Source organism: Notamacropus eugenii, chromosome 6 (genome assembly GCF_028372415.1).
Source record: "Notamacropus eugenii isolate mMacEug1 chromosome 6, mMacEug1.pri_v2, whole genome shotgun sequence".
Classification (NCBI taxonomy): domain Eukaryota; kingdom Metazoa; phylum Chordata; class Mammalia; order Diprotodontia; family Macropodidae; genus Notamacropus; species Notamacropus eugenii.
The window spans coordinates 53,985,991-54,013,340 of NC_092877.1; the positions used below are offsets into that span (position 1 = coordinate 53,985,991).

Below are 27,350 nucleotides of genomic sequence, written 5' to 3' on the forward strand. Positions count from 1 at the left end.
ATGAAGATGATGATAAATGTTGACAATGCTAAGTGCTGTTTGCTGAATCATAATACATGTTCCCTAATAGCTTATTCTGTTTTTTTTAAAACTTTTTTTATTTTATTTTGAAAAAAGCTATTTATTTATTTTTAGTTTTCACCATTCACTTCCACAAGATTTTGAGTTTCAGATTTTCTCTCTATCTCTCCCTTCTGCCTACCCCAAGACAGTATGCATTCTGATTTTCCAAACCCCCAATCTGCCTTTCCTTTTATCACACCCTCCTCGTATCCCCTTTCCCTCTATTTTCCTGTAGGGCAAAATAGATTTTTATACCCTATTGCCTGTATGTCTTATTTCCCAGTTGTATGTAAAAACAATTTTTAACATTTGTTCTTAAAACTTTGATTTCCAACTTCTCTCTCTTCCACCCTTCCCACTCACCCCCACTGAGAAGGCAAGCAATTCAATATAGGTTATACATGTGTAGTCATGCAAAACACTTCCATAACAGTCAGTTTGTGAAAGACTAACTATATTTCCTTCCATCCTATCCTGTCCCCCATTTATTCTATTCCCTTTTTTTACCCTGTCCCTCCTCAAAAGTGTTTACTTCTAATTACCCCCTCCTCCCATTTTCCCTCTCTTCTATAATCCCCCTCTTCCCCCTGCTTAATCCCATGGCTCTTAGCACAGAACCTCATAATAGTTAATAGTAAATATTTGCTACATGTTTGTATCTCATAGTCTATTCTCTAATAGCCTTTTTTTTCTATTTCCATTATTTTTTGATTGTCACTTCTAGACTGCCTGTTGATGTTGGTATACAAGGATAAATCTGAAAGAGCCAAGGGTTACAAGGAGAGGAGCAGTGTGACTCTAGAGGACATCTGTGGTCTTGATCCTGGTCTCCCCTACGAGGGCTTGACTCATACTCTAGCCATTATCTGCCTGTCCCAGGCTGTGATGCTGGGTTTTGAAAGCAAGGACACAATGTATGCCTGGGATATCCGGATCCGCTACTCATTGGGGGAAGGTAAAGCAGTGGTCTCTATGTTTATTCCTTCTATGCCCATTTTTCTCTCTGTTCCTTAAAGGCACAGTGCAGGTGCCCCCTGCTTCATGAAGTCCACTTCTGCTCATAGAGGGAGAGCTTTTACCTTTGTTAATGTTTTACATCCTACTGGACAGCCCCTGTGCCTTACCATATCAATAACATGTAGTTATTTGGGTATTTATCTCATTCTCACATTAGAGTATAATAGGGAATGGACTGGGTTTTATTTTGCCTTTGTTTCTCTGGTACTGAGTTCGTTGCACTGGGTGTTGTCATTTAATCATAAGGAAATATAAATACTGTGTTGAATTGAAGCTCATGCTTGTTCTATATGGGACATGGAATTTCAGACCTGGAAGAGTCTAACTCTCCCCATTTTGTAGAAAATATTGAGGCCCAGTGTCTGGAAGTGATTTATCAAAGGTCATCGTGAGAGTGTCAAGACTGGAATTGTATTCTCTTGCCATCTAATCTAGTGTTCCTTCTGCTCTTCCCTACTGTATCTTTCTCCCCTCATTAGCTGAGGACTAGCAAATCCAGAGGAAGCTTAGTATGTAGGCAAAAGCGGATTGCCACAGTCACCAGAGACAAATTCCTTCAATGAGATATGTTAAGGGGACCTTTAAAAGAATGCACAACAGTTCATTCATTCATTCATTTGGACAGTGGCAGTTTGGAATTGAACATCGTTTGTCCTCAGCTGAGTTAAGGTTGGTCTTGACCTTCTCTACAATGAAAGGTTTCTTGAAGTATCTTAGCACTATAAATAAGACCATAGGGAACCGTTGACCTGTAGAATCTCTGAGCTGGAAGGCACCTCCCAAATCATCCAGTCCAATCACCTTTCCCTGAAGCAAGAATCCCTTCTACAGCTTTCCTAAAAGGCAGCCATGCAGAGCCTTAATACCAGATGTTAACAGGGACTACTTGAAGAATATGCACCCTCCATAGTTTTCTAAGACCCCAAACCTGGGAACCAGAAACTAATGTGTTTGAAAACAATTCTCCATGGGCTCCTGATGCATTTTGGTTGTTGGAATCATTGAGTCTTCTTAGAAAACTCCCCTTTGTATATCAGTCCCTTAAATTGGCATGTGCTCATTGAACTCGACACTAGTCAACATGGGAAAAACATGGGAAAAGGTATGCTCGTTACCTTTACAGAATATAAAATTATTGATATCTGTGGAAAGTAGGAGAATACAAGAAAGCAGAGAGTTGATTGTTAAATTTTGTAGTTTGAATAATAATGTAGCAGCGTTCAGAGAAAGAGAAGACCAGTATTCATTCTTCAGTAAATCATAAAACCCAACGCCAAAGCTGGAAGGGACTTTAGAGAGCTTGTAGTCCAATCCCCTCACTTTATATAGAGGACAGCTCAAGTATCAGAGAGGGGAATCGATGTGCCTACTGTAAGGTAGTGCGAGACACTGATGGAATAGCTAGCTTACGTTTATGTAGTTTTTCCTGTGTGTTAGGTAATGTGCGAAGTGCTTATTAAATGTTATCTCAGTTTGCCTTCTCAAGAACCTTGGAAAGCAGATGCTATTATTATCCTCATTTTACAGATGAGGAAATGGAGGCAAACGGAGATGAAGTGACATGCCAGGGTCACCCAGTTAGTCAGTTATCTGAGGCCAGATTTGAACTTGGGTCTTCCTGACTCCAGGTTCGTGCTCTATCCACTGAGCCACCTAGATGTTCTAAGGAGTGATGGGGACTGTAATCTAGTTCTCCTAACTCCTTGTCTTGTACTTTAAAAAAGATATAATTCTTGATACTGAAGAGATGCTCCATTCTATCTGCCAACCTCCAAAAGGCATTCTTAGTTGTTTTCTATCTCTTCATTAGTCAGCAAGTGGTTAGAAAACGTACAGCATTAAGCGTCAGTATTCATCTGTGAATGGCTGTTAGGATTCCCTCATTACTTACCAGTGGAATGCCTCCTCTAAGCATGGGTTGTGGTTACATTAGGCCTCCTACCTGTGCTTCTCTGAGAAATTCACCACCACTGTCCCCAGGCATATGACCTGCTGGGTAAGCTATGTACCCTCTCTCCCCACTCCTCCCCTGTACCAGAGATGCCTATGTAGACCCTATCCACTTTCCCTCAGTTCCTACTTGAGGTGTAGACAAGGATGTTAGAGGGTAATATATATGGGTTTGAGTGGTTAGTTACAGAGAACTTGGAATTTAAGGTGAACCATGATGGATGAGCAAAATTTGGATATGCAGGGAGGGAGGTGGCATTCCAGGTAAGCAGAAGAACATCAGGGTCACCAACCCTTCTAAATTCAGTTTACGATTTTAGGTGCCCCATCAATAACATGGTGGGAAGAGCACTGGACCTCAGGGTCAGCAGATGCCGGTTCTGGTCTTGGCTTTGCTGCGTTCTAGCCATGTGATATTAGGCAAGTCTACAAAATACATAATAATTATACCAGCACTACTTGCCTGTCAGGGCTATTATAATGGAAACGCTTTGCAAACTTCAAAATTCTATAGAAAGGTGAACATTTGATAGTCTTAAGAAACTGCATGAGTTGGAGGAAGGTATGATATAATTCTTTTCCTGTGATCTTTTACCCGATTCCTTCCTCCTTATTCCTTCCCCATAGTCCACAGGTTTCATGTGGCTGTGGCACCAGGAACCAAGCTGGAAAGTGGACTGGCTACTCTTCACCTCTGCAATGATATTCTGGTGCTGGCTAAAGACATTCCTCCTGCTGTTATGGGTCAGTGGAAGCTCTCGGACTTGAGGCGCTATGGGGCTGTGCCAAATGGCTTCATCTTTGAAGGCGGGACCAGGTGTGGATACTGTAAGTATGATGGGGTCATGGCATAGACCTTTCATCCATTTTGAATTTCTGAATAGGCTCCTTGGTGTGCTGTTGATTACTTTTTTGGTGAACTGAGTTTTTCAAGAGCACAGTGTTGAGCCACGCATATAGTTAGCTCTTGGGTATTTAGGATGGGAGGTATTGGAGGAGAGATTTTCTTCCCCCCAAAAAACCTTGCTTTTTGATTTATTGGTCAGTCAACACCTATTCACATACTTGCTTCCTGGACATTGTTGACTTGTCAGTGGCACACATGATGTTTTGTTCACATCTTACCTCCTTCTCTTTATTCTGTATACAGAGAAACCAGAATCCTTCATTTTGGCAGGAAAGGTTAGAGGAGTAGAGAGAAGCCTCACATCCTGGCATCTCTCTGAAAGATTGCTGGTCATTTCCTAGCTAGGAGCAGGTGTCAGGAGTGGAATAGAGCGGGAGAACTGAGTGGATTTTTAGGATCTTGGAAGTTGGGACTTCACAATAAACTTTAACTCTTCTGTCTGGAATGAAGTCCCAGAAAATCAGCACAATTGAGGCATGTCTCAAAACATATTATATAGTCAAATATACATAATACTTGGATTATCTACTTGTTGGGATTCCTTCTGTTTCCTGCCCCTCAATTGAGTAACTAGGACTTGACTCTGCATGAGTTTCTACACATAGGCATGTGTGTACACTTTATGTCATATTTTGAGACTCTTCGTTCTTAGATTTTTAAAAATTTTTTTATTAATTTATTTAACTTTTAACATTCATTTTCACAAAATTTTGGGTTCCAAATTTTCTCCCCTTTTGTCCCCTCCCCCCACCCCAAAACACCGAGCATTCTAATTACACCTATCACCAATCTGCCCTCTCTTCTATCATCCCTCCCTTTTCTTGTCCCCATCTTCTCTTTTGTCCTGTTGGGCCAGATAACTTTCTATACCACTTTACCTGTATTTCTTATTTCCTAGTAGCAAGAACAGTACTCGACAGTTGTTCCTAAAACTTTGAGTTCCAACTTCTCTTCATCCCTCCCTCCCCACCCGTTCCCTTTGGAAGGCAAGCAATTCAATATAGGCCATATCTGTGTAGTTTTGCAAATGACTTCCATAATAGTTGTGTTGTGTAAGACTAACTATATTTCCCTCCGTCCTATCCTGCCCCCCATTGCTTCTATTCTCTCTTTTGATCCTGTCCCTCCCCAAGAGTGTTGGCTTCAAATTGCTCCCTCCTCCCATTGCCCTCCCTTCCATCATCCCCCCTATCCTGCTTATCCCCTTCTGCCCCACTATCCTGTATTGTAAGATAGGTTTTCATACCAAAATGAGTGTGCATTTTATTCCTTCCTTTAGTGGAATGTGATGAGAGTAAACTTCATGTTTTTCTCTCACCTCCCTTCTTTTTCCCTCCACTAAAAAGTCTTTTGCTTGCCTCTTTTATGAGAGATAATTTGCCCCATTCCATTTATCCCTTTCTCCTCCCGATATATTTCTCTCACTGCTTAATTTCATTTTTTTAAGATATGATCCCATCCTATTCAATTCACTCTGTGCTCTCTGTCTCTGTGTGTGTGTGTGTGTGTGTGTGTGTGCGTGCATGTGTAATCCCACCCACTACCCAGATACTGAAAAGTTTTAAGAGTTACAAATATTTTCTTTCCATGTAGGAATGTAAACAGTTCAACTTTAGTAAGTCCCTTATGACTTCTCTTTGCTGTTTACCTTTTCATGCTTCTCTTCATTCTTGTGTTTGAAAGTCAAATTTTCTTTTCAGCTCTGGTCTTTTCATCAAGAATGCTTGAAAGTCCCCAATTTCATTGAAAGACCATTTTTTCCCCTGAAGTATTATACTCAGTTTTGCTGGGTAGGTGATTCTTGGTTTTAGTCCTAGTTCCTTTGACTTCTGGAATATCCTATTCTATGCCCTTCGATCCCTTAATGTAGAAGTTGCTAGATTTTATGTTATCCTGATTGTATTTCCACAATACTTGAATTGTTTCTTTCTAGCTTCTTGCAATATTTTCTCCTTGACCAGGGAACTCTGGAATTTGGCCACAATGTTCCTAGGAGTTTCTCTTTTTGGATCTCTTTCAGGCGGTGATTGGTGGATTTCTTGAATACTTATTTTGCCCTATGGTTCTAGAATCTCAGGGCAGTTTTCCTTGATAATTTCACGAAAGATGATATCTAGGCTCTTTTTTTTGATCATGGCTTTCAGGTAGTCCCATAATTTTTAAATTGTCTCTCCTGGATCTATTTTCCAGGTCAGTTGTTTTTCTAATGAGATATTTCACATTATCTTCCATTTTTTCATTCTTTTGGTTTTGTTTTGTGATTTCTTGGATTCTCACAAAGTCATTAGCCTCCATCTGTTCCATTCTAATTTTGAAAGAACTGTTTTCTTCAGTGAGCTTTTGAACCTCCTTTTCCATTTGGCTAATTCTGCTTTTGAAAGCATTCTTCTCCTCATTGGCTTTTTGAACCTCTTTTGCCAATTGAGTTAGCCTATTTTTCAAGGTGTTATTTTCTTCAGCATTTTTTTGGGTCTCCTTTAGCAAGGTGTTGACCTGCTTTTCATGCTTTTCTTTTATCTTTCTCATTTCTCTTCCCAGTTTTTCCTCCACCTCTCTAACTTGATTTTCAAAATCCTTTTTGAGATCTTCCATGGCCTGAGCCCATGGTATATTTATTTTGGATGTGTGGGACACAGAAGCCTTGACTTCTGTGTCTTTCCCTGATGGTAAGCATTGTTCTTCCTCATCAGAAAGGAAGGGAGGAAATATCTGTTCACCAAGAAAGTAACCTTCTATAGTCTTATTTTTTTTCCCCTTTTCTGGGCATTTTCCCAGCCAGGGACTTGACTTCTCAGTTTTCTTTCCACCCCCACCTTGCCTCCAGATCTGCCCAGCCAGCACTTGGGGTCTAAGATTCAAATGCTGCTTCCCAGCCTCAGGGCTTTGGGTGGGGGCAGGGCTGCTATTCAGTGTGAGATTAAGTTCAGGTGCTCAGGTGGGGGCAGGGCCACCACTCAGGGCTCAGTTCCCTCAGGGGGTTTATGTGGAGACCTTCAACAATGGATCTGAGCTCCTGCCTGCTTTGGGAGCCCCTGTCCACCGCTGTCCCCACTGCTGCCTCCCAGGCCCGAGCTACGGGGACACCCCACTCCCCTGGTGGCCACCCAAAAAGACTCTCTCACTGATCCTTGTCACCTGTGGGTGGAGGGACCTGCATGGCCACTGGAGATTCTGTCCCTGAAGCCGGCTGGGATCTGCTCCTCCTGGTGCCTGTGGCCAAGGCAGGGCTGGGCTCTGCTCCGGGTCCAGTCCAATGCACTACGGACCTTTCCTATCAGGTTTTCAGGTCTCTCTGGAACAGAAATCTCATCTGCTCTGTTGTTCTGTGGCTTCTGCTGCTCCAGAATTTGTTGGGAGTTCTTCTTTACAGATATTTTATGGGCTGTGGGTTTGGAGCTAGCATATGTGTGTCTGTCTACTCTGCCATCTTGGCTCCTCCCCCCTCTTGTTCTTAGATTTTTTTTTGGTAGTTCAAACAAGGGAACACTATGTGTGCCTCTAGTACAACTGTTTTTGTTTTTGTCTTGTTTTGTTCACAAGCCATCATTCTTGTTCCATGGATGCTGCTGAATCCTACCTCTTCTCTTAGAAGGTTCAGTTACTAAATTTATGTAATTCATTGTCTTTTCTTTAGTTCAAAGAACATATTTCCTAATCAGATTTTCCCCTGTGGCATAGAGGTGATCTTGTGTTCTCAAAAAACTGTGCCAGCAGAGCATCTTTCCAGACATCTTACTCAAACTTCTTAATGAGGTTCATGGGACACCTAATGGGGAGGAGCAGATAGGAAAGGAGAAGGGGACCCATTTGAGAATTAAGCTGGGTTTCAATCCTACCTTAATGTCTCAACCTTTCTGGGTCTCAGTTTCCTCATCTATAAAATGGAGGGATTAGGAGTTTCCTCAGGCCATAGGAATAAGTGGCATAGATGGGCAGAGGCCAGGGATATGGAGCTCCAGAGGAGTTCCCTAGGCTCTTGACTGTGTCTCCAATGTTCATTTCTAATTTTAGCTCCTGAGGTGTGAGGCTGAAAATAGCCCTTGGGGTGGAGGTGCAGGGAGTCCCACCTCCAGTTCCTTAAGCAAGCTCCTGGGCTACTTTAGCATGAGTTTGAAGCCAGAGCAAGTACTGAGCGGTCAGCGTGGAGTTGCTGAGGGTCTACTGTCCCTCTAGGCATTCTGGGGCAGGTCTCTGGTACCCTGGCTCCATTCTGACTCTTGCCTTTAGCTGCTTTGACAAAAATAGGAATTGAAGGTATTAGATAGTACAAGTTCCTGTGCGTGCCTCCACTGCCATGGCACCCAGATTCAGCTGCACCTGAGCTTGGCAGGCATGGGCCAGCAGAGGCAAAAAGGGATTGGGTTTGTTGTGTCCTTTGTCCACCATTGCAACTTATTCTTTGTAGAAGAGGGCTATCTTGTACTAGGGAAAGCAGAATTGGAATCAGAGGACCTGCATTTGAATCCTGGCTTTGCTACATACTAACTTGGGCCAGTTGACTTAATTTCCTCATCTGTAAAGTGAGAGAAGTTGACTTGATTACTTCCTTAATCATTGGTAATTGCATGAGTTTTAGACCAGGGGTTCTGTGAAGTGTAGCGTGGGGTCTGTGGTACTAGAGAACAGCCATGTATTTGTTTCTTTCTTTCTGAAGGGAATGATTTGATATGTGTTGGCCATTTTTTATGTAGCCTATGTGATTGTTGTTCACCCATTACTAGGGAAATAGTTTAGCCAGTTTATGTCTCCAAATCACATCAGCAACATCCCATCATTTATTAAGGCCTTACCCCTTAGAGACTGACAAAAGAAATTTAAGATCTGCCCTGTAATCTCAAGGAGTTTACAGTTTAATAGAATTTAGAATCATAAGGGACCAGAGGGCTACTTGGAAATTCTCTTCTCCAACTAGATCCTCTAACCACACATTCTTTTCTATCTTCTCAGGCAAATAGGAGTACAAATTCAAGTAACCACCCAATATTACAGTCAAATTAATTTCATTTCAAGGTTTTAATTCCAGTAAGCATGTACACAGACTATAGTGTAACAAGCACTCACTGGAATCAGAGGATCTGAGTTCAAATTCTGTCTCTGATAGTTTATTACCTATGTGACCTTGACCAGCTCATTTAAACTCCCTGGACTTTTCTTATTTTATCTTTAAAACAAAGGGGTTGGATTAGATGGCCTCTGATGACCCTCCTCTTTCTAAATCCTGTGATCAGGCTTTATGTAAGGTCTTATCCTACATACCATGGATACAAAGACACATGTAATGTTCTCTTCAAGAAACTTACTATCTTATCTAATGGATAGAAACATATGTGGCCAAGTAATTCTGATAAAACATAAAGGGAGCTAATGCTATGAGGCATTGGAGAAGGGAATGATCACTTGCTCCCAGGGGTTGAGGGGGGAACAGAGAGAAGTCAGGAAGGGCTTAAAGGAGGAGGTAGCATATGAGGTGGGCTTTGAAGGAAGGTGTGACTTCAACAGACCAAGCTTGAGGTTTCAGAGGAAAGTCCCTTCCAGGCATTTGGGATGGGAGAACAAAGGCATGGGGATTTGATGGGATAGGTCTCACAGTATTACAGGATCACTGAAAGTCAGAACTAATTGTGGACACTACGTTTTAGGAATGACACTGACAGATTGGAGTCCATATGGAAGACTGGAGCCAGAGTGCCTACAGGCTTGGAGGCCATGCAGTACAAACATGAATTTAAGAAACTGGAAATATTTAAACTGGAGAAGGACATTCTTAGGGAAGAGACCAAGACTGTCTTCACATATGTGAAAGGTAGTCATGTGGAAGAAGCTCAAAATCTAATGGGGGAGACCATCTGCAAGCAACTATGCAAAACAAAATGTATTCAGAATCCATTGGAGATAGTGACAGGAAAGGCACCAGCATTCAGGGGGAGCCAGGAAAGATTCTTGTAGAAAGTGAGGTTTAGTTGGGACTTGAGGGAAGTCAGAAGGTGGGAACAAGGAAGGAGAGAATTCCAGACATGGAGACAGTCAGTGAAGATTCAGCAGGTGAGGTATGTGTGTGCAAATACCAGAAAAGAATGCTGGTAAGGAGGTGGAGAGATCTGGAGACTGAAAAGCAGAAATGGGAGTGAAGTGAGCTTAGCCTGGCTAACTCACAGTATATAGTCCAGAGATTTACCAATCAGAAGAGAGAGCCTAAGGCAGGGGTGCAGAAACTATGGCCTCAAGGCCACCTGTGGCATTCTAGGTCCTCAGTTGATTCAGTCAAAGGGCCATGCTTGAGAAACTAGAGGGCCACAGGTGGTCTCCAGGCTGCAAGTTTTCCACCCCTGGCCTAAGGACACAGCCATCTCCAGGGTGAGAAGCCTGCTGGGGGCAAGGTGCAAAAGTCTATGGAATGAGGATCATGTCTTTTTTATGGAAAAGAAAGCCGAGGCTTATAGAGAAGCATTGTGTTAATCGAGGTACAAGTAAGGGGTTAGATCCCAGACTAAAAGCTGGGATTCCTGAGCCAGGGATCTTTTTTTATCATACCATGTTACTTAGGACAAAATCTTCTTGCCTATTGTCTGCCCCCTTGAATACTAGTATATTTTAATTCTTTGCATATGGTAGGCATTTGATAAATGTTTGTTGAAGTCATTGAGGACCCCAGCAACAAGGAACAGAAATTATAATCGTTTGTTTTTCAAATGTTTTAGTCATAGCTGACTCTCTATGATCCCATTTGGGGTTTTCTTGGCAAGGATACTGGACTGGTTTGCCATTTCCTTCTCCAGCTTATTTTACAGTTGAGGAAACTGAAGCAATCAGAGTTAAGTGACTTGCCTAGGATCACACAGCTAGTCCGTGTGTGAGACCAAGATTTGAACTTAGGAAGATGAGTCTTCCTGAACCCAGACCTGATGCTCCATCTACTTCCACTACCTAGCTGCTCAAACAGAGCATCCCTGGATATCATGTAGTCCAAGCACTTCATTTCACAGGTGGGGAGACTGAGGCTGAGAGAAGTAACATGATGTAATGGTGTTCATATAGTAAAAGACAGAGATGGATTTTAAACCTAGATCTCCTGATGACAAGCTCAGAACCATTTTCTTTATGCCATATTTTAAGAGTTTGGGAAAGTGAGAGAAGTGACTTGTATAAGGTCATACAGCTAATTAGTTACAGAAGCCAAGCTAGAAATTGGATCTTCTGCCTCCCAGGTCTCTTACCCCAATATAATGGCACAGAGATAAAAGTGCTTCCCTAATCTTCTAAATCACTGGTTCAAGTTCAGTTTGGGTGTTGGTAGAAATATCACCCATGATACTCTTACATGTTCAGAATGCATTTAGGGTTAGGTAAACTTCTTGAAGGCAGGGCTGTTTCCTTTTTTGTCTCTGTACCCACCAGTACAGGGCCTGGGATGTAGTGGGTAATTTGTGGATGCTTGGTCGTTAATTGTCTCCTTCCCAAGGCTGTTGCAAAAGAGCAGTTTGTAAGGTCTAAAGTGCTGTATATCCAAGAATTATTTTTACCATTTTATGACTGGGTCTGTGTGTTGTGGGAGTGGTGGCTGGGACAGGGTAGTTGAGGACCACATTTAGGGCTCTTTGTACTTACTGAAGGTTAATGTATGTCCCTCCCTCCCTATTAGTCCTTGCTTGCACTCCAGAATTTTAAATTGTAACTGGATATAGGTGGTCTCCTTTTTTTCCCCAGCTGCAAGAATGCTATCCCTCTCTTAGATACTTATTTGGAAGGCAGAGAGCTTGAAGGAGTTCTGGTAGTGAAAAGCGCTTTTCTAACTCTGCCTAGCTTTGACATCATCTCTCACATTCAGTGCTAAGCTCAGCAGATACTCTGTGCCTCTCAATCTGTGTTTGCCTATAAATCCACCCCCATTATGCTGAATGTTATTGAACCAGCTGCATTACCGTTCCCAAGACACTAGCTCTAGGATGTAAACACTTTTATAAATCATTGGTAAAGCATTCTGCGGTGGGATTGTCCTCCAGCTCCCTGCCCTTTTGAAAAGGATGGTGCTAAGGTATCCTGAGTAGAAGTTAGTTTCCAGCTCTAGAATTGTCTGCCTCTAGGAATGTCTTGTGACCTGGTCTTACATAAGATGGTTATTTAAATGGTACTGCGCTTAATTGGTTGAGTCATTTGATTGCACTTTAATGTCCCTGGAAAACTGTACGTGTTGTGGATCCCTTAGGGACGGGAATCTGGAGGTCTTGGTTCTAGTCTTGGCACAACCTCTAATTCAGTATATGATTTTGGACAAATTACTTCCCTTTCTCTGGTCCACAATTTCTTCCTCTACAAATTGAGAGAATTGGGCTAAATAATCTATTAAGACTCTCCTTGGTTTCAAATTTTATGTAACTTCCAACTCTGAAATTCTAGGTATATTTTGTGGTTAAATATTAAGTGTATCTTAGGGGAGCTTTGAGATAAATTAAAACAACCTGACAGCTTAAGAGGCAGGCCTAGATGAAGCAAGTGACTTGCCCAAAGTAAAAAAGTTAACTGAGATTAGAATCCAACACAACTCCCCACTTCAGTTTACAGTCAGTTGTAAAAATTATTCTTCTTGTGCCATGGATGTACATGGCACACACACATACACACATATATAAAACTTTCCCTTCCACATCATCATAGTTAGGGGGGTGGCACCACCACAATCTGGAAAATCCACATACAATCATTTGGCCCTCCCTTTGTACCAGAGAAGATATTATACAATACTATACATATGTTTTATGCATTTCTGAGTTTCTAAACTTTTTCTGTGTTGAGTGCTAGCTTTTTCATGTCATCTGTGGTTTTCACAAAACTCCCCCCAAATTCCTGTTTTATTTCTTATGTTGACCCGTGATATATTGAAACCATGATGGCAAAAATTGCAGTGTGGAATGGACAACTATATTCTTTTAAAATAAATACTTATTCACAGTTTATGTTTTTATATCACCCAAATTTCCTCAATATGCTTCTTCTTCCTATTTCTCAGAGAGTCATCTCATATACCAAAGATTTTTTTTAGGTTAAGTACTCAAGACACAGTAGTTAATGAATATAGCAATCTACTGTTTGATAAACCCAAGTACCCCAGCTTCCGGGATAAGAACTCACTGTTTGACAAAAATTGCTGGGAAAACTGAATAACAGTGTGGAGGAAACTGGGCATAGACCAATGCTTGACACTGTACACAAGAATAAAGTCCAAATGGATACAGGATCTAGGTATAAAGATTGATACTATAAACAAATTAAGGGAGCAAGGAATAGTGTATTTGTCAGATTTATAGAGAATGGAGAAATTTATAACTCAACAAGAGATAGAGAACATTATGAAGTGCAAAATGGATAATTTTGAGTACATTAAACTGAAAAGGTTTTGCACAAACAAACCTTATGCAACCAAGATTAGGAGAGAAGTAGAAAACTGGGAAAGAATTTTTGAAACTAGTGTCTGGGATAAAAGCCTCATTTCTAAAATATATAGAGAACTGAGTCAAATGTACAAGAATACAAGTCATTCCTCAATTGATAAATGATCAAAGGATATGAACAGGGAATTTTCAGAGGAAGAAATTAAAGCTATCTATAATCATATGAAAAAATGCTCTAAATCACTATTGATTAAAGAGATGCAAATCATAAGAACTCTGAGGTATCACATCACACCTATCAGATTGACTGACATGACAAAACAGGAAGATGATAAATGTTGGAGAAGATGTGGGAGAGTTGGAACACTAATTCATTGTTGGTGGAGCTGTGAGCTGATCCAACCATTTTGGAGAGCAATTTGGAACTATGCCCAAAGGGTTACAAAACTGTGTATACCCTTTGAACCAGCTATATCACTTCTGGGACTGTATCCCAAAGAGATCATAAAAATGAGAAAGGGTCCCACATGTACAAAAATATTTATAGCAGCTCTTTGTGGTGGCCAAAACCTGGTAATCAAGGGGATGCCCATCATTTGGGGAATGGCTGAACAAGTTGTGATATATGAATGTAATGGAATACTATTGTGCTATGAGAAACAATGAACAGGTAGACTTCAGAGAAGCCTGGAAGGACTTATATGAACTGATACTGAGTGAAAGTAGCAGAACCAGGAGAACTTTGTACACAGCAACAACCACAGTGTGTGAGGAATTTTTCTGGTAGACTTAGTATTTCATTGAAATGCATGGACTTAAAAAATTTCCAGTGAACTCGAGGCAAAACGCCTTCCACATTCAGAGAAAGAACTGTGGAATTGGATCACAGATAGAAACAGACTATTTTCTTTTGTATTTTGTTTTGTTTTATGGTTTCTCCCATTCATTTTAATTCTTCTATACAATATGTATTTAATAGGAAAGTACATGTAGAACCTATATAAGATTGCACACCATCTCAAGGAGGGAATAGGGAGGGAGAGGAAATGAAAAGGAAGGAGGGGAAAAAAATCTAAGATACATGGAAGTGATTTTCAAACACTGAAAACAAATAAAATAATTTAATTTAAAAAAAAGAAAAAAGAAAAAAAATTAGCAAAATCAGTCACTTCATTGAAAAAATTTGACAATATATGCTGTATCTGCTGACCTCTCTCACACTTCAGCACACTACAGATGCATTCTTAAATGGTTTGGGGCCTTTGCATTTTTAGTTTCTTTTTGTTGTTCTTTCCATTTACATAATTGAAGTTGGGTATTGTTGGGTATTGTTTTCTTGGTTCTGCTTGCTTTACTTTTTGCTAATTCATTTAAGTCTTCTCAAGTGTTCACTCTGTACTTCATTTTTGTTTTTTTCTTATTGTCCAGTAATATTTTTTTAAATCACTTGTCAATTTGTTTAGCCAGTCTTCAATCCACAGGTATGTACTTTGCTTACAATTTTTTTTTCAAAAAGTAAGACTGAGTCTTTTGGAGCATGTGACACCTACCTTTCTATCTTTGATCTCTTTGGTCCCTATGCTAGCAGTGGGCTCTTTGGGTATGGACATTTTAATCACTTTCTTAGCATAATTCCAAAATTATTTCCCAGAATGATTGGACTAATTTATAACTCCACCATCAATCAAGAGGTTAGTCTGTCTGACTTTTCACATTACCATTGATGATTCCTATTTCTTTTTGCTTTTGTCACTTTGCTAGTTGTGAGGCAGACTCTTAGTGTGACTTTGATTTATATTCCTCTTAATATCAGTAATTTAAAGCAGTTATATGATGGGTTGTTAATTTTTTGCAATTTTTTTTTGAAAACTATTTGTTTATATCTTCTGATCACTAGGGTGTGGTTTTTAGTGTTATATAATTTGGTTAATTCCCTGGGTTTCTTAGATATTGGTGAGTTGCCGCCTTTTCATGGAATCACAGAGTTAGACCCTTGGGGGTCAACTAGTGTAACCCATACTTGTGTAAGAATCTTCTCTACTGTTGTAGCCTAGATAAGTTGTCACCCAGCCTTTACTAGGAGCCTGCCACTGATGAGGACTCACAGTTTCCCAAGGATACTTGTTCTGCTGATATATTGAGAAGTTTTTCTTTATGTTGAGCCCAGAATCTACCTCTTTATAACTTGTACCCATTGTTTTAGTTTAATTGTGTAGGTTTAGAATAAACTCAATTGCTTTTAGTCATGACATATTTTTAGATATTTGAGACCAGTTTTCATGTTCTCTGAAATTGTCTCTTATCTAGGTTAACAATATTCTGTTAGTATATTTAACAAAGTATTGCTATGAGGATAATGCTTCGGAAACTTGATAGCGATATAGGAATGTGAACTGCCAGAGTGCAGGCTTAGTACCTATGTGGAAAAGTTATAGGGAGATAAAGAATTTGTTAAATGCTTAGTATGTACCAGGAATTGTGCTGAGCTCTGGAAGTACAAATAGAAGCAAAAAGACAGTCTCTGCCTCAAGGAACCTCTGTTCTATTTAAGGAAGACCACATACAAAAGGGAAATAAAAAGCCCTACATGAGGTAAGGTAGAGAAGTAGTCTGGGGGAGGAGGGTATAGACTGGTCAGAGTTTGAAGTGAGGATAGCTGGTGTGGATGCTTCCTCATATGAGTGTTGTGGAGAAAAATTTGTCAACTAGAGGGGAAAGCTGTAGGGATGGAGGAATTGCTGCCAGTATGAGAAAACTGCTGGGAAAATGTGGAGAAAGTACTGTGGGGAGTGATGGGCTGGGCTGGTTTGAAGTGAGGATGTGGGAAGATTTTATACCATATCAGCAGCAAATTCCTAACAGCTAGAATTGTACAAAAGTGACTGGCTTGCCTTGGGAAGCATTGAGTTTCCTGTCATGAGACATCTTCAAGGGGAGGTTGGAGACCATTTATTAGTGTAATGGGGGTCTGTCGTATGCAGAGAGCACTTCTCATCGCTACCCTCCTGGAAGCTGATTCCCTGGCTTATTCCCGGTGGCAAAATAGATGAAAAATGCTTTTGTGTATGTACCAAAACCCTGTTAAACAGTACAAGAGGTAGGGTTTGGTACATTAGGGATGTTTTAGAGAAAATTCCTGTTCAAGCATAAGTTTGACTATGTACAAACTGTGTGTGAGTAAGGCCTGTCCTCTTTGGATCTCGGTTTCATCATCTGTGAAACAAAGAGGTTGAATGAGATAAATCTCTAAAACCTTTTCCAACTCTGATGTCTTGTGGTCTCTTGAGGTGTTTTCCAGCCCTGGGATTCTGTGATTTAAACATTATCCACCCCTCCCTATAGGACACATGCATCTCACACTTCATTTGTATTCAGTCTGACCATTTGAAGACAGATTTAGCAGATTAGATGGGTTATGTTTGACAAACAGAAAGATGAAGGAACAAATTTCTCCTTGTTTTCTACAAAGATGGTTTTGAGAAGAATTGAATCCATTCTGTCTAGCCTATTGTTGCTAAGTAACTAATGAAGGTGAAAGCTCAGAATCCCAAAGATGCACTTGGGCATTTTGCCCAGTTTTGAGATAATGAACTTCAATATGCGAACTTCTAAACAAATGCCCACGGAAATAGCCACATGGCTCTTTAAACTTGGGCTCTGATAGAAGTAAACGAAATATGTTTGTCTGTCTTTCTCTGTACACATAAAGACACAATTCAAACAGGGAAGAAATATGGAAGACTCGAGATTATCCAGTGATTGATGAGTGGTGTTGACACAGCCAATTTAGATAATTTCAGATTTCTGGTTCACTTTGGGGATAGGATCAGACTGGTCACTACTGAAAAATCATTGAAAACACAGCATGATAGAGAGAGCTCTGGACTTTGAGTCAGGGAGTCCCAGTTTCAACTATTACCTTATTAGTGACCATTACTGGATATGTGACTCTGGGCAAGGAAGGACCTTAACTTTTCTGAGACTGAGTACCTACATCATGGGGTTGGTTGTCATGCTTTGTAAATCTTAAAGCAGTACAGATATGGGAGCTGATTTTGTTATAGGCTTCTTAAGTCATCTCTCCTTCTGGCTAAATACCACTAATTTCTTCAAGCCATCCCAGTTGGTGTGATGCTTGGTCCCCTCCCTATCTAGATTACAGTTTCTTTGGCTATAGTCTAGCTACTCATTGATATGCCCATTTGAACCTATGTTCCCTGACCTGGAAGTCAATGCTCTTGCTCTTTCTGAGGCTTATCACGTCCCTTCTTCTGGACTTGTTGTTTCTCTTAAAGTGGCCTAAGATTGTATTAACTTGGTGGCAGCTTCAGACTTATTAGTCCTGACCTGTTTTAGCTTAGAGCAGTTCATTTTTTCCCCAGGTGAATGACTGGAAAGGGGCCTGATGACAGAATGTGAATAAAAGCTTTATAAACAGATCCTAGTGGAAGAATAGCTCAGATGCTTCAGTATTTATTATTACAGACTTTCAGTGGCTTAGTGTTATCAAGCCTTTCAACAGGACATCACAGTAAGATTTTCCTCAATGCAACGTATGCCTTTCCTATCAACAGATGAGGCTGCTTCTGTTCTTTTTTTTCCCCTATTAAGCAAAATCATACAGCTTGACAAAACTGGTCAATTGTAAAATCTCTCTTTTCTCCGAGGAGAGGTATAATTAAAATAAGATGAACATCTGTCTAGATATATTCAGATAATCTCCAACTTCTTAAGAAATGCCCCCATGCTTCCCTTTCATAAGCAGGCACAGTCGTTTCTTTAGGCTGATGGGTAGCCAGTGAATGGTGCCAGATGAGCCGGTGCCATTTTGTGACTGTGTGCAAGTGTGCCCTGTTTCAGGTAGCTTATGTGACCTTCCCACTTCCGGCCCCAACCTACATGCCCTCATCCCAGGAGAAGGTACCGCTATCCAGTTTTTTTCCTGATTCGTCTCCAGAACTGCTGACCATTGATGGGAAGAGCACAGTCACACTGGATTCACTAAAAAAAGTGTGAGTACACGATCATGGTTGAGCTTAAGCTGCTGTTTGACAGTCTTCCCACTGTATTCTCCTAGCACCTATTCCAAACCTGTGTCCTCTCTTCTTGTTATCTGTGGTACACAGACCCCCACCACATTCATTAGTTTCCTACTTCAGAGAGAAAATTTGGTCATTCAGTAGGAACGTTCTCAGAGTGTCCCACGCCACCACTGCTTGACATTTCTTAGCATTTTCACCTCCTCTTTCCTCCTGATTCTAATTTTTGATTGTAGGATCATAAATTTAAAGCCAGAAGAGACCCTCAAACAGTATCTAGTTCAACCATCTCATTTTACACATGAGAAGACTAAGATGTAAGGTAGTGAAGTGATGTCCATCCTACTCACTAAATCTAAACAAAATGTCTTTGCTGGTTAATTTACATCTGTGCCCTTGAATCCCATATTCTCTAGCTTCTTAGAAGTTTTTTCCTTCTTACATCTTCAATCCCTCCTTCCTTGCTGTTTTCTTCCATTTGCCCATGAACATACCTGGTGTCCCCAAGCGTAAAACACCTTTACATTGACCTTCCTGTGCTGTCTAGTGCTGTCCTATCTCTCTCTCTTCCCCTTCATGCTAAGCCTTCTGAGAAAGTAGTATACTGGTGAAATGTTCACTTAAAAAATGTCTGTTTTCATCTTAACTTTGCCAGTTAGGCTTCTCTCTCTTTTGACCTCCTAAAAATTGCTCCTTTTAACGTCACCATTTCTGTCCTAATATCTAAATCTGGAAATCCTTGAATTCTCTATAGCTTTTCATACTGTTGGTCACACCCTCCTAATGAATGCTTGATCTTCATGTACCATACTCTTCTAGTTCTCTGATTGTGGATTTCTTGGTTTCTTCTCATCTTCCTGAACCCTTAACATTGGTGCTTTCCTAGGATCTGTCATTATCTTTCTTATCTCCAAAAATATTCTCTTCCTTGGTGATCTCATTTACTTCCATGGTATCAGCTTTGTAGATAACTCATATCTGTATCCAGATCTGACCTCTCTTCTTAGCTCTAGACCTATACCTTCAGCCCTATTATGGAATCTCAGAATTGGAAACGACCTCAGAGAGTATCTATTCCAACCTATCTCTGAACAAGAAAACCTTCCATAATATCTAACAGTGGTCATCTAACCTTTGCCTAAGGACCTCTAGTGAGAAGGAAATTATCATGCATCGAATAAGTCCATTCCATTTTTGTACATCTCTATAATTATAGTATGTTTTTCCTTACATTAAGTCTTAATTTGTCTCTTTGCAACTTCTATCCTAACTCTGCTTCACTGGATCTAAGTTGAACAAATCTAACCCCTTTTCCATTGGACAGCCCTTCAAATATTCAAAGACTGCTTTTGTCTCTTTCATCTGTCATATTCAGACAGATATCAAGTCCTGTTGTTTCTACCTACACAGTAATCTTGATTGTCTCCTCCTGTATCTACCTTTGCATGAGGCCCCATTGCCACCCACCTGGGCTATTTCAGTAGTCTCCTTACAAAGGACTCCATTCTCTCCCTACCTCTGTTCTATCCTTCACATTGCTGCCACAGTAATCACTCAGACTGATAGATGTGGTCTTGTCAGTCCTTAGCTCAAAAGTTTGCAGTGACTCCCTAATACTGCTATGATAAAATATTAGCCTGTTTAAGGAAACTCCCACTTACCTTTACAGACATACTGCATTTCATGTTATTCCGCATTACCATTATGGTTTTCCCAACTGGCAATTTACTGTTTCTAGAATTCAGCATTCAGTCTTCTCCTACTGGAGGAGGTCATACCTAAGCTTGACTTTGACAGAAAAAAAGGATTCTACAAGTATAGATGATGAGTGAGCTCATTTTTGGTATGGAGGATGGCCTGTATAAATACATGGAGGGTAGGATGAGATCAGGCGATAACTAGTAGTGAATTGAGGGAGTAATAGTAAATACACCAGGAGTTACTTTGAGTGTGCATGATTTTAGTAAGCTAGTTTCTCCCCCTTTAATTCTTACCTTGCCCTCCATGGTGGAATTTGGCTCTGAGATAATGTATATGGGATATTAGTAAATGATTGCTTTATATTGTTTGGGATATAGTGTAGAACTTCAGCTAAGGAATTTTCTGTGATGGGTCTCTCTTTTATAAATATAGTCTGACCTCAATTCCTTGGGATACTTGGGAAAAGAGGCTTTGATGAATTTTCTAGGTAACTGGAGATTTACCAGAGAAGATATTTCATTTTTCTCAGACAGTGGGCCATTGATAGAAACTTAAGCTTTTATGAGATGTTGTTTACAAATCTTTTTTTGTTATTGTTGTGTTTATTTTTCATAGCAGACTTCTGAGATTGTCTGGGTAAATATCATCATTCCCACTTTAAAGAGGAGGAAGTTGAGGGCAAGAGAGATGAAGTGACTTGTACGGAGTCACACAGGTTAGAAATGGAGGATTGAATGGAAGGAGCAGACATGATAACAGAGATGGATTTTGTGGGAGAAAGGGAGAAGTGGAAAACATGAGAATCGTACTTCAGATGGTGATGGCAGTGAACCTAGGATTGGGAAGAAAGACCAGGATCTTGGTGGTCATGTATTAATGCTTCCTCATCATCTTGGAAGGAGATCTTTACCAGAGTGCCACAAGGATCTATTCTTAGTCCTGGGCTCTTTAAACTCTTCATCAGTACTCAGATAAAGGTATAGCTGGGATGCTCATCAAATTTTTGGATGGTACAAGTCTACAAAGGAGAGCCAGCACATTGAATGATGGAGTCAATTATGCAAAAGGATAGATCAGAACATGAAACCAGACTTAATAAGATGGGATTCAATAGGTATAAATGTAAAGTCTTAATCTGGGTTAAAAAATTAACTTCCTAATTACAAGATAGAGGAATGCCTAGATAACAGTTCATCTGAAAATAATCTCAGCCACATTACTCTTGGTTTTCTCTCTGGACCCAAGCAGGACAAATTTTCACTCTTTCCAGTATCAATACTCTGAATACTAGATACAACTATCATATTTTCTCTAAGCTAAATATGGACAGCTAGATGATGCAATGGATAATGTGGGCCTGAAGTCAGGGAGACCTGAGTTCAAATCCAGCCTCAGATACTCACTAGTTGTGTGACTCTGAGCAAGTCACTTAATCCTGTTTGCCTCAGTTTCCTCATCTGTAAAATGAACTGGTGAAGAAAATGGCAAACCACTCCAGTATCTTTGCCAAGAAAACCCCAAACGAGGTCATGAAAAGTCAGACATGGCTAAAAATGATTGAACCACAGCAGCAAAGCTAAATATCCTCAGTTCCTTTAAGTGGTATCTCTGTGGCATCTTTTGACCTCTTATTTTCCTTAGCCAAACAGAATTTGAGAGTTCTGTAAGACCTCAGCAGTTGTCTAGTCCAATCCATACACAAAAGGAATCCACATCATAACATACCCAACAAGTGGCCATACGGTGTGTGCTTGAAGACAACCAAGGTAGGAGAAGTTGCTCAAGGCAACCTAGGTCCACGTCTAATTGTTGGGAAGTTTTCCCTGCTATCAAAGCTTTCCTTTTTTGCAACTTCTACTCTTTGCTTTTGGTTCTGCCTTTTGGGGTCAAAAGAACCAGTCTTATTCCTCTTTCATCTGATAGTCCTTCATATACTGGAAGTCAGATATCATCTCTCCTTCTCCCTCCCCCCAATCCTTACCCTTGAGTTTTCCCTTCTTCATACTAAAAATGCCCAGTTCCTTTACTTGATCCACCTATGGCATGGACTCAAAGCCCTTCATTCACCATGCCGATTGCCCTCTTCCTGATGTTCTGTAACCTATCAGTATTCTTAAAATATGGTGCCCAGTTGCACACAGTATTTTAGGCAAGGTCTCTTGAGGTCATAGTACAGTGGGATCATCACTTCCCTATTCCCCTATTCCTGGAAGCTCTCTTTCACAGTGTAGCCCAAGATTGCATTAGGTTTTTGGGCAACCAAATAACTGCCAACTGATATCAGACTTTAGATCCTCTACCATTTTGCATCAGATTTTTTTTTCTTTCTTTCTTAAAACTGCTATTTAACTGTGCTCTCTCATCTTGTACTTGTGAAGGTAATTTTTGTACTTAAGAGAAAATTTTACATTTCTTCCTATTGAATTTAATCTTATTTGATTCAGCCCAGGGTCCTAGCCTGTCAAGCTCCTTAGGAATCCTAATTCTATTCTGTTCTATCTATTGGATTCACTGTACTACCTACCCATTCCAGCTTTGTGTCATCTGTAAATTGGTGAGCATGCCATCTGTTCTTTGATCCAAGTTACTGATAATGTTAAATGCCACAGGGCCCTGCACAGACCTCTGGGCTTCTTTAGACTTCCTGCCATGTTCTCATTGAACCATTAACTACTCTTTGGGTCCAATCATCCAGCTAATTCTGAATCAATCCAATTTCTTTATTGTCTAGCTCATATTTCTCTAGTTTTCCCCCAAGAATAGTGTGAGATACTTTATCAAAAACTTTCCTAAAACTAAAGCAAGTTAAATTCATTCCTTTTCTACTAATAGAGTAATCTTCAAAAAAAAAGAAATTTGATTTAATTTGTCATTACCTGTTCTAGATGAAATCATGATGGTTCTTTGTAATCACTGTTTCATTTTCTAAATGCTTACTGTCCTTCTCTTTAGTGGTTCATTCTGGAGTTTTCCCAGGAATTAAAATCAAGCTTAGTAGCCTCTAATTTACAGACTCTTGTTTTGCAGATTTTTTTCAAAATTGGGACATTTACCATCTAGAACTTCTTTTGTTTTCCATCATCTTTCAGGTATGACTGATAGTGTCTCACCAGGCATATCTGCTAGTTCTTTCATATTTGTGGATGTAGTTTATCTGGGCCAGCTGACATGAATTCATGAAGGGTAGCTAGGTGCTCTCTTACTTATCTTGTATATAAACTTCCTGTTAGTACCTTCCTCAAATGTGGTGTCTAGAATACTCTAGAGCAGTGGTGTCAAACTTAAATGGGGGAAGCTGTTAAATCATACAGAAGAATGCCAAGGGCCACGTATTGACTTAGAAAACCATACATTAACATTATCTATATTCTGTTGTATCCTTATTTTGTTAAATATTTCCCAATTACATTTCAGTCTGGTTTGGGCTGCACTCGGGAGTGTGGCAGTCATGTGTTTGACACCACTGCTCTAGAAGTATGGTTCTTCTGGGGACAGAGGATGGAGGCACTCTCACTTCCTTTGCTGTGCACAATTTGAGTGTCCATCGTGAATTCAGACTATTCTTTTCTGTTCCTGGGTCATATTTGTCTAGCACTGACTTGTTTTGATCTTTGGTGAAAGCAGTTCTTTCTCAGACAAAAGACTAAGCCAATAGAACCTGAATAAAAAGCTTCATGAAAAGATCCCAGCAGAGAGATACCAGAGACTCCATAATAGTCTTTGTTGCTGATCGCAGATCAGTATCATTAACCGTCTCCAAAGTACAATAGTCTGGCATTTGTTTGTGGCAGAATTTGAATGCATTGTGTTTAATAACATGAAGTTGCAGAAAACAAGAGTCAAAGATAATTTGTATGCTGTTTTCAGATGGCTAGAAACCTTGCACAGTCATGGGACTAATTGAGATTTTTCACTCAAAGAGCATTTTCATTACTGTGGTTGGGTTTTTTTTAATAGCTGAACATAATACCTTTTTGAGAGGCAGCTGTGGAGTAGAGGAAAGTGTCTTAACCATGGACTCAGAAGATGGGGGTTTCTACTCTGATATTTCTTTAGCTTCCTTAATCCGGAGTAAAGTCTTTCTACTTATTTCAGCCTCTATTTTCTTCTCTGTAAAATGAGATTAATAACACTTGAACTGTTGCTGCTGCTAGAACTTACTACTACTACTACTACTACTACTACTACTACTACTACTACTACTACTACTACTACTACTACTACTACTACTACTACTATAAATGCTAGCTAGCATTTATATACCATCTACTGTTTATCATGCACTATGCTAAGCACTTTTCAGTTATTATCTCATTTGAACTTCCCAGCACCCCTAGGAAAGTAAGTACTATTATTATCCCCATTTTTCAGATGAAGAAACTGAAGCAAACAGTAGTGAAATGAGTTGCTCAGTGTCATACAGTTAGTAAAAGCCTGAGGCTGGATTTAAACTCAAGTCTTCCTGACTTAAGGCTGAGTGCTTACCAAGATTGTTTTAGGGAAGTAATTTTGTAAAACTTACATGCTATAGAAATGGCAACTATTATTTCACTTAAGATACTTTGTCTTATCCATCCTGCAGCAGATATCATTAGTCATTGGTTTGAGAGCCCCTGAAATATCCCCCAAGAAATAATGACCCAGGATTCTTGAGTAAAAACAGTGTGTGTACCCATACATGTCATCTACAAGCTGCTAGCTGATTTCTAGTTATTCATAATGTTTCTGTTTTGTTTTCAGTTTTTGCATCAGTAAAATGGACAAAATTATATTTCTTTCTGTTGCAAATTTTAACAGAAGAGTAAACTGAAGCATATCTCTGAGCAAGATTTCATTTATTAGTAGTGGGCATGCTCCCTGTCAAAAAATGGGTCAACAACTTGCTTTCCTTAATACCCCAAACAAGAGGACAGTTCCCCTTATGGAGGATTTTGAGGTGTACAGAATAAAGACCAGAGCAGGGTGGATGACATCATGAGATTGAGGACAACATGATTGATTTCAGAGTTGAGGTGCAGGGAACAATAGGATTGGTTGAAAGTTTGGTAATGGAAACTAGCAATAATCCCCCTTCTTTTCTCATTGTCTGAGTGTGGTTGTGAGGTAGTGGCCCAGACATTTAGACAGCAAAGCAGGCATCCTTGAAGGATGGCTTGGTAGAGTAAAGATATCAGACCCAAACACACACATTCTCCAAGGCAGTTAAATTCCTTGAGGCAATAAGACTGAATTTTTAAACTTAACCCATTACAGGTCAGCTAAACTCTGAACTAAGTTCAGAAACAAAGAACCTTGACTAAAGAAGTTACAGACAAAATCAATTACTTGTAAATAGAATCAATAAGAAAACTGATACAAAATCAGTTTTAATCTTTTCATTTCTCTGGGCTAATTTCTTACACTACCCAGGGAAACAGATGTTTAATGAGGTCTCAGTGAGGCTATGGCTTGGTAGATCCTATCTTGCTTTGTAAGTAGACCTTATAATGATAATACCAATCCATTTATATACTGTTTTACTAGTACAATGGGATTTTAGATACATTAACTCATTTTATCTTCATAACACCCCTACATCTACCACTACGGCAGGGCTTCTTAACCTATGTTCTGTGAACTTTGAAAAAAAAGCATTTTTGATAACTATACCTTTATTTCAATATGATTGATTTCCTTTGTAAATTTCCTTTGTAATCAATATGATTTATTTTCTTTGCAATGTAAATATTTTATTTTATGTATTTAAAAATGTTATTCTGAGAAGGGGCATATGTTTTACCAGACTACCAAAGGTATCCATGTTATAAGAAACTTAAGAACTTTCCCCTACTCTCCCCGACCCCCATCCCTCGCAAAATGAATGGACTTTCTGTTCTTTTCTACCTACTTGATATGAATCACCACTTGCTTTGGATCCAATGTAGAGTGGTGGTTTTCCAGGCTGAATTAAAGTTTCTGTGTTGTATAATTAAGTATTACCTGAGGATAAGATGTAATTATTTGAAACCTTTTTATTTTTTTTTAATCTCTGTGAGTTGTACTTGAGAATAAGTTTCTAGGCATCTTCCTGGGAGAACCAGTGTAGTAAAATGGAAAACACACTGGACTTGATGTCAGAAGACCTAGATTTGAGTCTTCCCTCAGATATATAAACTCATTGATGGTTAGAACTGGGGGGACTTACAGCACAAACAGTCAAAACTGGAAAGGATCTTACTGATGCTCGAGGACAATGCCTTCATTTTATAGATGAAGAAGCTTAGTCTCAGAAATGGAAGAGTCTTGCCCAGTATGCTGGTAAATGCTTAACAATTTATTCTTGGAGGAATAAAGGGTATGCAGGACATACTTCCAAGTTTAATCTATATAATTATCATTTTCTCCATCATTTTCTTAACTCTATACAATCAGTGAAATAATACATCAAACCCTGATCTGTAGTGTTGGCTGATTTCTGAGGTGTAAGTACCCATGCTGCAAGTTTAACCATCTGCTCACTGGTTGGAATAGTTTGCAGCACACCCCTGGGTTGTCTGGTGTCATACAGCGGAACCAGGATTCAAACTTCAGTCTCCTGACTCCTATCAAATGTTCTGTCCACTACACCACTGATGTCAATCTCTTTGTTGACTGGGCCACCTCAGGAGGTAGAGAGTCCCGCAACCCCCATCCTGAAGTCTTCAGGGAGCAAAAGCAGAAGTGATACCACTAAACCTGTATGTAAGGATTCCTGCTAGCTGCATATCTACTTAGAAAATGTCATATTAAAATTATGTTCTACTATATTTTTATTCATTTTGTTAAATATTTCCTTGTTGTTTGGGCAACACTGGGGAGGACTGTTGTCCCCATTCCCCATTCACCCCTGTCCTCTGCCATTAGGGCTGTATGCCTTTGGGAAGATAATTCACCTCCTCTGGAGCCTCAGTTTCTTTGACTGATTTCCCTTGGTGTACCCTAAAGTGTTACAGAAATGTGAGCCACTATAGGGCAGTGAGCTAGAACTTGAGCAAACCACTGTGCACATGGTTTCTCTTTAGTAAAGATGTTTTTTATAGTTGGAGGACTAATTGTCCTGCAGCCTTCTGCCAACTGTCCCTAACCACAGGATTAGTCTTTCAGCCTTTTGTGAGCAGCAGTGACACGAGCTCTCCAAGCCTCTTTACCACCCCACCCCCCTCCACCCCACAGCAGCAGGCTGGAGGGGGAGGATTTCAGCGTGAGTAAGCAGCTGTGTTGGCGTTACAGTACCACATGCCTTATATTTTTTTGCTCCCAAATGCCTGT

At 40.0% G+C, this 27,350-nt stretch overlaps 1 protein-coding gene across 4 annotated transcripts in view; it reads left to right on the forward strand.

Moving 5' to 3' along the window:
- DOK7 (docking protein 7) overlaps positions 1-27,350 on the forward strand; it is a 136,519-nt gene that overhangs the window by 17,084 nt on the left and 92,085 nt on the right. For all 4 annotated transcript variants that reach the window (XM_072620089.1, XM_072620087.1, XM_072620088.1 and 1 more), the window contains exons 3-4: positions 788-1,018; positions 3,658-3,858. In XM_072620089.1, the coding sequence (XP_072476190.1) occupies positions 788-1,018; positions 3,658-3,858 (432 nt within the window). The remainder of the gene's footprint in view (positions 1-787; positions 1,019-3,657; positions 3,859-27,350) is intronic.